This window comes from Sander lucioperca, chromosome 19 (assembly GCF_008315115.2).
Source record: "Sander lucioperca isolate FBNREF2018 chromosome 19, SLUC_FBN_1.2, whole genome shotgun sequence".
Taxonomy (NCBI): Eukaryota; Metazoa; Chordata; class Actinopteri; order Perciformes; family Percidae; genus Sander; species Sander lucioperca.
In genome coordinates, this window is record NC_050191.1 from 12,185,899 (window position 1) to 12,199,038 (window position 13,140).

General features: G+C 38.4%; 1 protein-coding gene across 2 annotated transcripts; it reads right to left on the bottom strand.

The window, feature by feature from the left end:
* Positions 1-1,137: 1,137 nt before the first annotated feature.
* Positions 1,138-11,700, bottom strand: nrbp1 (nuclear receptor binding protein 1). 2 transcript variants are annotated; one of them, XM_031322521.2, is made up of 18 exons: positions 11,290-11,700; positions 10,528-10,786; positions 10,315-10,437; positions 9,248-9,349; positions 9,051-9,140; positions 8,852-8,892; positions 7,762-7,856; positions 7,538-7,621; positions 7,158-7,216; positions 6,657-6,755; positions 6,439-6,571; positions 6,022-6,112; positions 5,311-5,361; positions 4,164-4,299; positions 3,723-3,776; positions 3,530-3,593; positions 2,957-3,012; positions 1,138-2,846 (listed from the first exon to the last, which is right to left on the bottom strand). In XM_031322521.2, the coding sequence occupies exons 2-18, from the start codon at positions 10,756-10,758 to the stop codon at positions 2,751-2,753; spliced, it is 1,605 nt and encodes a 534-aa protein (XP_031178381.1). In that variant the 5' UTR covers positions 10,759-10,786; positions 11,290-11,700; the 3' UTR covers positions 1,138-2,750. The 2 variants fall into 2 exon arrangements, with proteins under 2 accessions (XP_031178381.1, XP_031178380.1); XM_031322520.2 differs by lacking the exon at positions 11,290-11,700 and adding an exon at positions 10,899-11,021.
* Between the last annotated feature and the right edge of the window lie 1,440 nt (positions 11,701-13,140).

Genomic DNA, 13,140 nt, shown 5'->3' on the forward strand with positions numbered 1-13,140 from the left:
CATAGTATAGTATGTTGTAAAATGTCATAAAAAAGTAATTGTGTTGCATGTCATAAAAAAGTCATAAAGAGTCATAGTATTGTATGACATAAAAAAGTCATAGTATAGTATGTCATGAAAAAGTCATAAAAAGACATAGTATTGTATGTCATAAAAAAAATCATAAAAAGTCATAGTATAGTATGTCATGAAAAAAATCATAAAAAGTCATAGTATAGTATGTCATAAAAAGTCATAGTATAGCATGTCATGAAAAAGTCATAGTATTGTATTTCATAAAAAATACAAAGTATTGTATGTAATAAAAATGTCATAGTATTGTATGTCATAAAAAAGTCATAGTATAGTATGTCATGAAAAAGTCATAAAAAGTCATAGTATTGTATGTCATAAAAAGTCATAGTATTGTATGTCATGAAAAAAATCATAAAAAATCATAGTATAGCATGTCATGAAAAAGACAAAAAATCGTAGTATAGTATGTAATAAAAAGTCATAAAAAGTCATAGTAATGTTTGTCATGAAAAAGTCATAAAAAGTCAAAGTATAACATGTCATAAAAAGTCATAGTATTGCATGTAATAAAAAAGTCATAGTATTTTATGTCATGAAAAAGTCATAGTATTGTATTTCATAAAAAAGACAAAGTATAGCATGTCATTAAAGTCCTTGTGTTGTATGTCATAAAAAAGTCATAGTATTGTATGTTGTAAAAAGTCATACAAGACAGTATTGTCATAAAAAGTCATAACAAGTCATAGTATCGTGTCATAAAAGTAATAAAATAGTCATAGTATTGTATCATAAAGTCATAAAAATATCATAGTATAGTTTGTAATATTAAGTCATAAAAAGTCATAGTATTCTATGTAATAAAAAAATCATAAAAAGTCAGTATTGTATTTCATAAAAGTCATAGTATAGCATGTCATAAAAACTCCTAAAAGTCATAGTATTGTATGCCATAAAAAATCATAAAAACGTCATAGTATAGTGTCACAAAAAGTCATGAAAACCAAAATGTATGCATCAACACTAAAGTAACATTAAAAACCCAAAAATGTCTCTAGTGATGCACAAAGCCTTCAATATTTTTCAAACATGCATATCCTTTATCATGAAAGTTAACACTAAACAAAGATTGTGTACAATTTTATTTCAGGAAGTGAAAAAATGGGGTAAATGCATTGCAGAAACAGAGCAGTGTCCAGCATACAGTGTACAAGATGGTTACAAGCATGCCAGGCAGTTCCACACTTGTATCTCAAAGTATCTACAGACCCTGTAAGAAGGTAGTCCCAGCATAGAGTACACTGGATCACTGACTACATTTTTAATAACACCATTTCCAATTTATCTAAGTTCTTCCTGTTGCTGTGAAGGATCCAGAGGCCACAGGACATTTCCAACAGGATATAAAGTGTACAGCAGTGCAAACAGTTAACATATAAGGGTGGTCTGAGCCAATAAGTGAATATCTACATGGCGAGGGCGAAGTTCTTATCTCTGCTGTCATGTAGAATACCTCAGCCATGAAAAAAACTAATAATTTAGAGACGCAAAACCTAAATGTTGACAGGCCTAAGCTGACAAAACCTTCTCTGCATTATAAATTACTTGATTCTATCACCATCACTGTTAAAATGAGAACTGAACCAACTCCAGCAGCAAGCTTGTTGCATGCATCAGTTTCCATTTAGACATAGAAAAGCATACATGCATTTACCAAACCTGTTGACAAACATCCGTCAGATCATGTGCTTAAACAAGAAAGCATCTTCACTTGGATCTAACCAATCTCTCCAGTAAAATGTTAAAATGTCACTTACAGACAACTTTTAATTGACCTAGACCTAATCGATAAGTGCTGCAATGGGCAACAGACAGAAGCTACAGCAGTAGTTTGACCACAGTCAAGTGATGACATCCCCTTTTCATAGCAAATAACTGTGATTTAAAGAAAGAGAGCAAGTAAAAGCAGACATTCAAACAACCACCGGCCTTAGTGCTGGAAGTGAATTACAGTATACACACTCAAGAAAAAAAATTACAATAGATTTTTTTTTTACATTTTAGCTGCAGCCCTTCAGATTGTTTTGCAGCTGCATGTTTCATGACTATGTTGTATAATTACAGAATTCTGGAGTAAAAGTGACATAGCATCTGTTGCATTACTAGCTTGATGCATTTGAGTCTTCGAAAACCGATACAAGGTAGGAAGCCTCACATGCTGCTCAAGAGCAAGTTTGAAGGACCAGACAACCAAACATAACCTCACAACAACATAATACATACACTTTAGTATGCCGGGACAAAGATTTTTTTATACAGACAAACAGTTTTATGTAAAAATGTTTAAAATACAGTTTTAATACTGACTTAAAGAAAATACTGCTGTAATCCAGTTTTAGTGCTTATCTCTTTCTTAACTACTAGAGAACTGAAAGAAATCAGACAAAAAGTCAAAACATTTGTATTTTCCTTTAAGTTGCGACTAGGGTTTCCTCTTTTAAAAGAGAAGCAGATGGCTGTATTGGGTGGGAGGAAAAACAACAAAGATAGAAAGCGAGAACCACTTAGTGGCAGCTTTTCCCACCAGAAGATACGACGACAAGCTGCAGGATCTGCAACCAGACCAAGGCTTCCTCCTCTGTCCTCGCAAAGCTTTTCTGCAACTAAGAGGTGGAGCAAAAAGCTAGTCCTGTTGTAGAGGATGAGGAGGGCTGAAAGAAGACTTAGTGAGTCCTCCGCTACGAGGAAACAGTCACCGGATTGAGAGAACCGTTCCGGCTGTAGAATTTTGAGAAGGCCTCTTCAAGAACGGATGCAAGTCGTGGCTGATCGCCCTGAAATGGAGAGACAGCAAGGTTAACAAATATCTTAGAGGATGTTGTGGTTTTCTACTAATAGAATGAGTGTTCAGGTCAGCAGGGTCATGATAATGAACTCCACTTACCTCACTGATGAATCCCAGTTGAACAAGCTCCACAGCCAGCTCCTGCACGTTCTCATCTGAACAGAAACACAAGGCAGTCAGAATCATACATGGAGGCGGGGGTATGTGTTAAGATACCCTAGACTTTCCTTCTTTCTTTTTTTAACAACTGCATCATGCCAGTATTATCAACTATTATAATGTTTCTTGAAAGTATTCAAGTTTGTTATTCAAGTAATTAAAAGTGCAACGTGGGGTTTTGACAATTGATAAAAAATGTCCCATATGTTCTACCAGCATCCACATAGAACATATCAACTTGCCCACAAATTCAATCCACAAGCAGACATTAAAGTGCATTCGATTACTAAAACTGGAGGTGACAGGGCGCTGTGGTGGTCTAAGGGTTAAGCTGCCAGCTATGAACCACAACATTCCTGTGTGGCTTGGCAACTTTGATGCATTTCTTCATCTCTCTCTTCAACCATTTCAAATAGAGGTTGATGATTATGTGATAATTATAACTAAGGGTGAGAGTATTTGGTAATAACATGTCAATGTTGGAATGTGTGCACATGGCATAAAGGCACTCACTTGGTAACAAATCGCAGCTTAAGTGCCTGTTCAATTTATCCTCAAGTTTCAAAAGTAAGGTCAGCTGAAAGGAGAATAAAACAATTCATTTCAAAAGGTCTTAAAACATAAAGCACTTTCAAATATGACATACAATACTTTGAAGCAGAAACATTAATTTATCACTCATCAGACAGGCACCGTTGAAACTTACATGATGCTTGGTGCCCTCATCAACAGGCTCAATATTGCACTGCATCTGAAGGACCTGTGAAGGAAAACGGCTTAATATATGACACATCGAGGTGCAGAATATGATCAGAAAATATAGTGCTACATGCAAATGAAGAATTAAAAAAACAATGCAAATCCTGAGTAGACTCCAACTTGTTATCATGCACACAATGCGTACATTTGCTTCCATAAAATGTTCACTTGTGTTCTTTATTGTATTTTGCATCTCCCTCAATTTACCTACCCTAAAATCCAATTTCTATATTCAAAATATCCTCAAATACTTTGGATATTCTCCAACTATTCCCTACGATGTCTTTCACCGAATCGTGACAGTTTTAAGTTACTTGTAAAAATAAACCATGATTTGGATTTGTTAATATCATCTCATGTCTGTGCACTCCTGCATGTCAGTTCTCACCTTCCTGGTCTCGAGTTCTGCAGGTTCAGGAGTCGGGGTTTTTACTGAGGGGGGCACTATAGGCGACTTCACCGCCTCCTGCTGAGGTTGTTGTGGACATGGTACCCCAAATGCAGTCAGAGGATAGATCCCATTCCTGGTACATCAGAGGAAAAGAAGAGGCATTCCCTCAGGACAACTGCAAATGATTCATGCTGTGCAGGTGTGCCCTGAACACCAGAGGATATCTTTAACACTAGGGTTTTGCTGACCACGTATGTATATAATGTACGTACGATACCCTACTTCAGGCTTTGCACATATTCAACTGCAATACATCAGCAATTTCCCATTTCCCATCAGTTGTTTCAGTGGAGGGTGAGCAAAAGGGCGGTCAACGAATATTCTAAATTTGAATAGGTATTCAAATAGTAAAAAGAAACAGACATTCGAATATGAAAATGTATATTCGAATATTATAAAAGAGAGTAAAGAACTGGGCCGCTACTGCCTAAACGTTCAGCTTCCTGTCTGATTGAGCCCAGCCTAGTCTCGCATTGCACAGCGATGCGGACGAAGCCCAGCTGTCGGGAAGAGAATTCACAGCAAGCGAGTGGGCGTGTTGTTGACGTTCTATCATGTGGCTGCTGGTACCGGAAGTAAACAAACAACGAGGGTGAAGAAGAAGACGGCACAAAGAAGCTAACGTAAATCTTTGACTGCAGAGACAGAAACCCTTCTTTGGGTAAGAGCCAACGCCAATTTCGCCGGACAAATTCATGGACTGGCAAGAGACTCGGTTGTTTATGACCAAATTACGGTGTAATCCCCGGCACGTCCTGTCTCCTGCACGCTCCAGAGAGAGAGGGAGAGAGGACTAACGTTACACAAGCAGTTATGTCTCCCGTTGTATTGGTTTGCCCTCTTATGGACATAATGCACAAAAATAGATATTCGAATATATTCAAACCTCAGATTTTTTAGAAAGAATATTCAAATGTCATTTTTGGCCAATTTTGACAGCCCTAGTGAGCAATTCTCATTTCATTTTCCCCACCAAATCTTATTAGCAGATCCAGGCATCCAAGCCAGAATCATCAAATCATAGGCAAATCAACATCATATTTGTGCCCAAATATGCTCCCAGCTGTAGTCATTGCTTTCTTACCTTACATCTTCCAGGAACTTGTCCAGCTCAAGGGCAGGAAACTGAGAGAGCCTAAAGCAGAAGAAAAACTGTTACTCATGCTGAATATTCAGCCAATCAGGACAAGAGTGTGACTAAATCTTCAACTCAATTACTAACAATTTCACTCTCCTAGCAGGTAAGTTCAGGCGTTGTATCATTTAACTGTAATGGACCAGTAAAAGATAACATTGAGAGTAGATCAGAATAGTATGATAACCAAAAGTCCAGACAAAATCTGTCGGCGTTTTGTGATATGAAATATAAACATATGTAAATATAAATATTCTGTTGGTTTAAGATAATATATACTTTATTAATCCCACACTGGGGAAATTCCTGTGCTACAGCAGCTCAAAAATTATTTTTTTTACACACATCAGAATAACACAAATACACATTAAGTAGACATAGGAGAAAAAATATACATAAAGTATAAGAAATAGAAAAAATATAGTTATAATAATAATAATAATAATAATAATAAACACATTTACACAATAAACATCCTTATATAAACAGACAATATATAAACACAGATATACAGATGAGTAAGGTGCGGATGAATAGAGCGTCATAATACGAAGACAGAAAACCACAGGAATGCTACCAAAGATTTCCTTCCTTTCCATGGCTTTCATCCAATTATCTCTATATGTCAGTACGATGTGGTTGTGTGATACTCAGACTTACTTCATCAGAACTCCCTCCTTGGCCTCAACAATCACCAAGTTAGGGTCCATGTTCTTTGTCATCTCTTCTAAAGCATTTTCTGGAATCATATCTATATGTAAACAGAGAAGACAGCAATCAGATAAGAGCATTCACCCCTGATGGTTATTTTTCCACAATTAATTTTGTGCATGGTGGGTTTGGGGACTTCATGTCAGAGTCTTATAAAAGTAAAATAAAATAAAGAATAACATAAAATTTGACCTTTTTAAGAAAACACATCATGTTAGGCTAACTGAGTACGTTCCAGTCTTAGGTGTGCTGTGTGTCTGTATATTTGGATTAAACAATGGGCCAATAACTGTTATCTTTAAACTGAAGATACTAATTACCAGTAATCATACATTCATACAAAACATTGTGTTTATTTTCACTCACGCTGGTGGCTGACGATGCAGTGTGCAGCCAGCAGCTTGAGTAAGGGCACCTCAAACAAGGCCTGGTGAAACAAAAGCTCCTTAGCCGTGGGTCGCTTACTGGGGTCCACCTCAAGACACTTCTGTATGAATTCCTGAGAAAACATGGGGACTTTAGGTTACGGATTTCTCTTCCAAACCTCCATATAGGCTTTAAACGGTTGTCTCTCCCTCACTCACCCGTTGCAATGGGTCCTCTAGGGACTGAATGGCACTGTTTATGGCTTCTTGGGACACATAAGATGAATCTCCATTACTCTGGATTTCCAACACAGCCATCTAAGGAAGTGATTGGACAAAGAAGGGTGTTGATTGGAAATGATTCATAAATAAAAACACAAATGTCAACAGCAATCACTCTCAGGTTACATAACTCATTTTGAAGACATTGGTCATCAATGAAGACCTGATGTATTTCACAGACCAAAATTATTAAAAACCGTTTTTTTGTTAAACTGACATCCTGATTTTTATTTCTGTGACTGCCATAAAAAGCACACTAACACTATCTTTCAAAGCAAACAACACTAAGCATGTTGAAAGCTGGGGTGACATTTTTGTTAAGAATGCTTTGATACATCAGTGCATTACCAATCAAGCACATTTTTCATAAACAAAAGAATAGGCGATTATGCTTGTCAGTATGCCACTAGCTCAGAGCAGAACAAGGTATCCTCTCACCTCTAAGGCGCACATTCCAAAGGAATAGATATCCACGGCTGTGGTAACATTGGCAACAGCTGAAAGCAGAAATAAGGTGGTCAATATCAATCTCAATGAAGGATGAAAATGAAAAAATGATATAAATATAAATGAAAATCTACTTCACAATGCAGGGCTATCTGAGAGAAATTACAGGATCTTTTTTGTGCCATTTTTTGCCTTTATTGGACAGATGAAAGTAAGAGGCAGACTGGAAACCGAGAGATAGAGATGGGTATGACATGCAACAAAGGTACCACAGCCGGAATCAAAGCGGATATGTTGCAGTTACGTGGCATGCGCTGTAACCAGGTGCTCTGAAATTACAGGACCTTTGATGATAAATGACAAGATCTTACCTCCATATTCTGGAGCAAAGAAGTGAAGGCTCTTCTGCTCTTCCCGACAAGTTTTCACATGGTTATTGATGGTGTCTGGAGCAACTGAAATAGTGGAGAAAAGCCTTAATAGTACTAGTACTAAAAATAATAGTGAGGGCATCCGTAGTATAGAAAAGGATTTGGCAAAAGATGGACATAACACTGGCTTTACAATGTTCTGATATCTTCTAAATTATCTTTACCTGAGCCAATCTTGATGAGGCCGTTATGCTGGATGAAGATGGTGTCACAGGTCAAGTTGCCATGAATGATGGGAGGTTCACAGGAGTGCAGGTAGCTGGAGACATTCAAACGCGGGTAAAGTCAATAAAACAACTGATACCACACCAGGGAACAAACTACTTATTTGTTTGCAGTTGGTGAATTCGAAAATTTACAAGCCACTTTCAAGACAAAGTTGTCTGTAAAATTTACAGTTGTAAAAAATACCTTTGTATTTGGATGTTGTAAATGCCCCATATCACAATTTATTCTTTAACACTAAGGGCGTTTTCACACCTGAAAGTCTGAACCAAGGTTCATGTTTTTGTTACATTGTATAAATTCGATCCAGAAAGTTTTGGTTTCACACTGCAGTTATGCAAGCGCACTAAAGAACTATCCGTGACAAAACTACGTCCTGTCGTCATCACATACGTGCGCTGCATCTCCCGACAGTTGTAACTGATTGGTTTATAGACGGGCTTCCCTGTCATCTCGTATCCTCTCTCTGTCAGAGTTTTTGGCGGCTCTTTTTGTTTTGTTGCGTTGTTGAGAAGCAAGACACAGGAAGTTTACTTGGGGTTTGAGGAGCTGCAGCATTTATTCAGAGACAAACTGAAACCTACGCTGTACATTTACTACCACTTAACAAGTAAACTGCTGATTTATTCTCTGCTCTGATAGCTGACAGCTGTCTGCTCTGAGTACATTCACCGTCTCTCTCACACATACACGTAAGCACTGAGCTATTCCTTAAGGAGCTTCCCCGGTCTTATAAAACGATGATAGCCTGCCAGAGCTTCCTGTAATTGGTCCGAAAGTCCAAACCATCCAAAAAGTGTTTTCATACTGCAAACAAACCAAACCATGATTCAGTTTGGTCCGGACCGAGACCACCTCTTTTGATCGGACCAAAATGTGGTCTTTTGATCCGGACCGTGGTCCGAGGCACCTTTCTCACCTGCAATTTTGGTTTGGACCAAACTGAAAAGTCCAAAAGTCCGGACAAATGAGGTAGGTGTGAAAACGCCCCAAGTGTCTCACAGAAATGAACCTTTTTGTTCTACTTACCTGAGAGCAGATAGTATTTGTGTGCACCAGCGCTTCCAGGCCTGTCAAACAGAAAATAAAAATGATTGTAAAATATGTTTTAAAAAACAAACAGACTTAACAGTTTTTTTTTTAAATCAACAGTTGTTGACTTGTCAGCGTCATTTCCAAGTAACTTCTTTTCCAAATCTGTTGATGAGTTACAGAAGAGCTTTCACACCTTTTCATTCATGGTCTTGTGGTTTTTCTTTGTTTTTTTCAAAAACTGTTTGAGACTTCCAGAGGACATGTACTCCGTGATAAAAATGACCTGCATACGAAGAAAACAAATGCAAACAGTTCATCATAAAAGCCATTATGCTCAACACTTTTTATATGATTTGATAAAAAAGGGGATTTTCTTCAATGACCTCCTACCCTCGCTCTGTTTTCTTTGACATCCGCCCAGTACTTGTGAAACTTCACAATGTTCAAATGCTCCAGCTGGATCAAATTGTCAAAAACAGCTTTGACTTTTTCCTGTGGAAAAAAAAGAAAAGATTCAATTTTAATGTATATATAATGTCAGATAGTCTGTAGCATATCACTGAATGTTACATCTTCCATCCATGTTGTCAAGTTAAGTTGGATTTTCTGTTTTATTGCAAAGAATGTTTTAACAATTCAGGCCAAGTAAGCTCATATTATTTTTTAATGGCCTGGCTTTCTCTTGGCCAGGAGGTCGGACTGCTGGTCAGACAGACTGTAAGTGCAAGGTCAAATGCAAACTCAACAGCTGTAAATGAGCGTCCATTAAAAGCAGCTCTGCGTTTGGCTCGTCACTCCATACAGACTATTTATTCATCAGACTATCGTTTTAACAACAAATATATATTAAAAGCTCAATTAGACTGAAAATGCCATTTTCTCACAGTCATTTGCATATTAAACAAGCTGCCTGTTGCACTAATTGGTTGTTGCTTACAAGCCTTGCTCAAGGGCACCCAGTAGCTATCTAACACAGAATTACTACCTCATTTTTGTGTTTTTATTTTAAAAAGTAAGCAACAGACTGGATCTGATGACATTTCTGCAACCAAGATAATAGTGGGGAAATAGAAACCAAACAAGAGCCTTAAATCCAACTTCTTTTGGTTCCCCTTCAAATTGTTTCTGTAACTACTCAGGTGCATGTTACATTGCTATGGAGCTGGCAGCAACAAATCTGACCACTTTCCTAAGGAGCTTAGAGCCAAAGGGGGGAAAGGAAAACCAGAAGGCTTCTACATTGTTGTTGAGATCACAGTAAAGAATGCAACCTAACACAAAAAAACATAATCCCTGAAACCTTGTCGAAACATTTCATTCCTAGCAGGTATAAACACTGTCCTCTTCCTGACATAATCATTATAATGATCATTAATGTAAACGTTTCATTCATGTTGTAATAAACGCAACATCTTCACACACAACTAACTACATCAACCTAGCAGCACGGCACCCACCTCCTGTAGTTTGAAATTCTTCCTTTCTGAGAACATGACCTCATTCCACACCACCTCAACTCCTTCCTCAGTGTCCATGGCCAAGTAAGCATTATCGATCCCGGGGACGTTGCGCTGATTCACCTACAGGAGGAAAACAAAATATTACATCACGCTTTATTTATACCTTAATAAAGGTAAACTTGACCCCTCTGCCGAAGACATATCCCCTACCTCTTCTCTGCGTTTCTGCCAGCGTCCACACGGGCTTTCCTCCAAAATCTCTGACTCATCCTCGCTCTCCTCTTCCTCATCCTCTGTGGCAGCAGTGGCTGGAGGCTGGGTCACCATGGACACAGGGGGAGACACAGATGACACTGCTTGACCTGTGGGTGCAGCTGCCATGGACTCTGTTTTCACTTCCTGGGCAGTATCTGAGGCCTGCTTGTTCTCTCCCTCAGACATCGTCTTGGTTGTCAGGCCCAACAGCCAGCTGTGAGACACACAGAGATGACCAAACACAATAAAAGCATCATACTCCACAACACTGTTGAGAAAGTCAAATCCAAAACCTGGCAATAATATCACAATCTATCTCAAACTAACTTGACAGCATCGGTATGTACTTGGTGGCTGAGCTGTCTAACATAGTTACAGCAGAGAAATAACATTAGCTGTTGAGAGTTTGCAAAAGAAGTTAGCTTAGCTAGCACTCTACAGGAAGCCAATTTTCTTCCCGTGGATGGCGAAGGCATTACCCGCCCTACTCTCCCTGTGATTGGCTATTACTTGTTGTCTGCTCTGGTTGGGTTCGTTAGGTTTAGGCAAGAGGAGTGGGGTTGGTTAGGATTAGGGTGAGAATGTCAGGGTAATCCAATCAGAGGCAGAGTGGGGCGGGACAAGCCTTCGCCATCCTGGGAAAAAAAAATACTCGCCCACAGTAAAGGCCATAATAAACCGTATCACAAATATGAGTAGAAGTAGCACACAGCTTACTTTTTAAAAACGGAAAATGTGACGATGCCAGCTCCAGTGTAGCAGACTCCCACCGTCGTAGACCAATCCCAGCTTCTTATTTATTTAGCTTTGTTAGCTACAAATCTTCGTTTCTCAGCAGAGTTGCAGCTAGCTTTGTGACGCTGCTAGCTAGCAGCAGTTTTAGCAGCCCACCGCCCCTTGCTGCTTCTCAAGACTCCAGCTAATGTATGCTCTTAAAATTAGCCTCTGCTAATGTGAGTTAACTACACAATATTACAACAGCGCCAGACGCGTTCACCGATTAATAACATTACAACAGTTCACAGTAGAGATGGGCGGATGATATCGAAGCTTGTTTCACTCCTGTGACGCGCACAGTTTCAATACATCGCCGAAGCTTGTATCAAATGAGGAATACCACGTGACTCATGGCGTCCGAAGCTTCATACGTCACTGACGTTTTATTACTGATAATACTCATAGACAGTATATAAGATAATACTGATGATAGTTTTGTCTTACTTTGGAGAAATGTGTTGTTTAGTGTCTTGATAAATTATCTAACGTTACAGAACTCAGGAGTATATGTTTAATCTTATTATTAGAATGACTTGTCTGTTAACATAATTACTGTAATATTCTACACACAGGTGACACAATTGTGTTGACAAACAGACAACCTGGAATCAGGTGGTATTATTCCAGCATAGGCGTGCTGGTTAATGTTTGGTTCTCTCAGCATATGATAAAGCTACTGTGCACACTGTACTTAATGGGAACTAATGGGCAGCAAGTGGTAGTACTTGTGGGGTGTTTGTCAGTGGGGGCACAAGAGCACGTTTTCCCCCAGGTCCTCGAACATGGTCATAATTAAATGATCTAAACACATTTCCCTGCAGCAAATCATCTGATATTTTTTAAAGTCAAACATTTTGCACTAAACCAAAAAAGCATATATTACAGATAATACAGAGGTACAGAGTTTTTTTTAAAATCGAAAATAACTTTATAGCGTGGTAATATTGAAACCCATTTCTGACAGGAAAGAAATAGCAGAAATGTTTGGAATGACAAAAATATAATTATTCATGGTAGTCAAATCAATTGTGAGATAGAGATTAATTTTACGATCTCATAATTTTGATTTAAGAAGCCATACCGTGAGTATTACCATGTAACATAAAACACCGTTAGTCTAACTGCACGATTTTGTCAAGGGGTCCATTCATCCTGCCTTATACTGAAACAACATTGCAGGTTTCTATCAAACCTGGCAACCCTGCGCTCAACAGCCTCCCTCTTTTTATTTGATATGGACATGGATTGACAAACAATCAGGCCAAATGAATACTGAATTATAATGAATAGTGGGTTTAGTCAGCCACAACAGACCATTGAAAATGAAGTAAGTGTCCAGGAATTTCTTTGCCACTAGGTGTCAATATAACTAGGTAATATGGATGTTAAACAGAGGTTTGGAGTAATTATAATCCAATCAATCACATGGTGGTACTTGTCTTGTGCATTAAAATAAGATAACCTGATATGAGTAAATGTCAGATTTGTTGCTAATTATATGTTCTACCTATAAGCTTTATACAGTATATCCCATAGGCTTTTTTGTACAGTGCATAGTGTATATGCCCTCGGTACATGACCTGACGCTATAGCATATTACACAGTTAAATTTCTCCTGCAATAAACTGCCATATCTTCAGTTAGATGCACAGATCTTGGACAGTCTGTCCTGTTCTGCCTGTTCAGGGGGGAACAGGATGCTGGGACCTGAAAATGTTGTCTGGATTAGGGTCTCTCTTTGAGGAGCCTCCTCCCCTCCACTAAAGAGTCCTATATTTAGGTGCAGCCAGC

Excerpts from the sequence above, each read along its gene's own strand:
- nrbp1 (XM_031322520.2), bottom strand. The coding sequence starts at position 10,942 with ATGTTAGACAGCTCAGCCACCAAGTACATACCGATGCTGTCAAG. Across the intron at positions 10,438-10,527 it reads GGCAGAAACGCAGAGAAGAG|GTGAATCAGCGCAACGTCCC; the intron begins GTAGGGGATATG and ends TTCCTCCTGTAG. Across the intron at positions 9,350-10,314 it reads AGAATTTCAAACTACAGGAG|GAAAAAGTCAAAGCTGTTTT; the intron begins GTGGGTGCCGTG and ends TTTTTTCCACAG.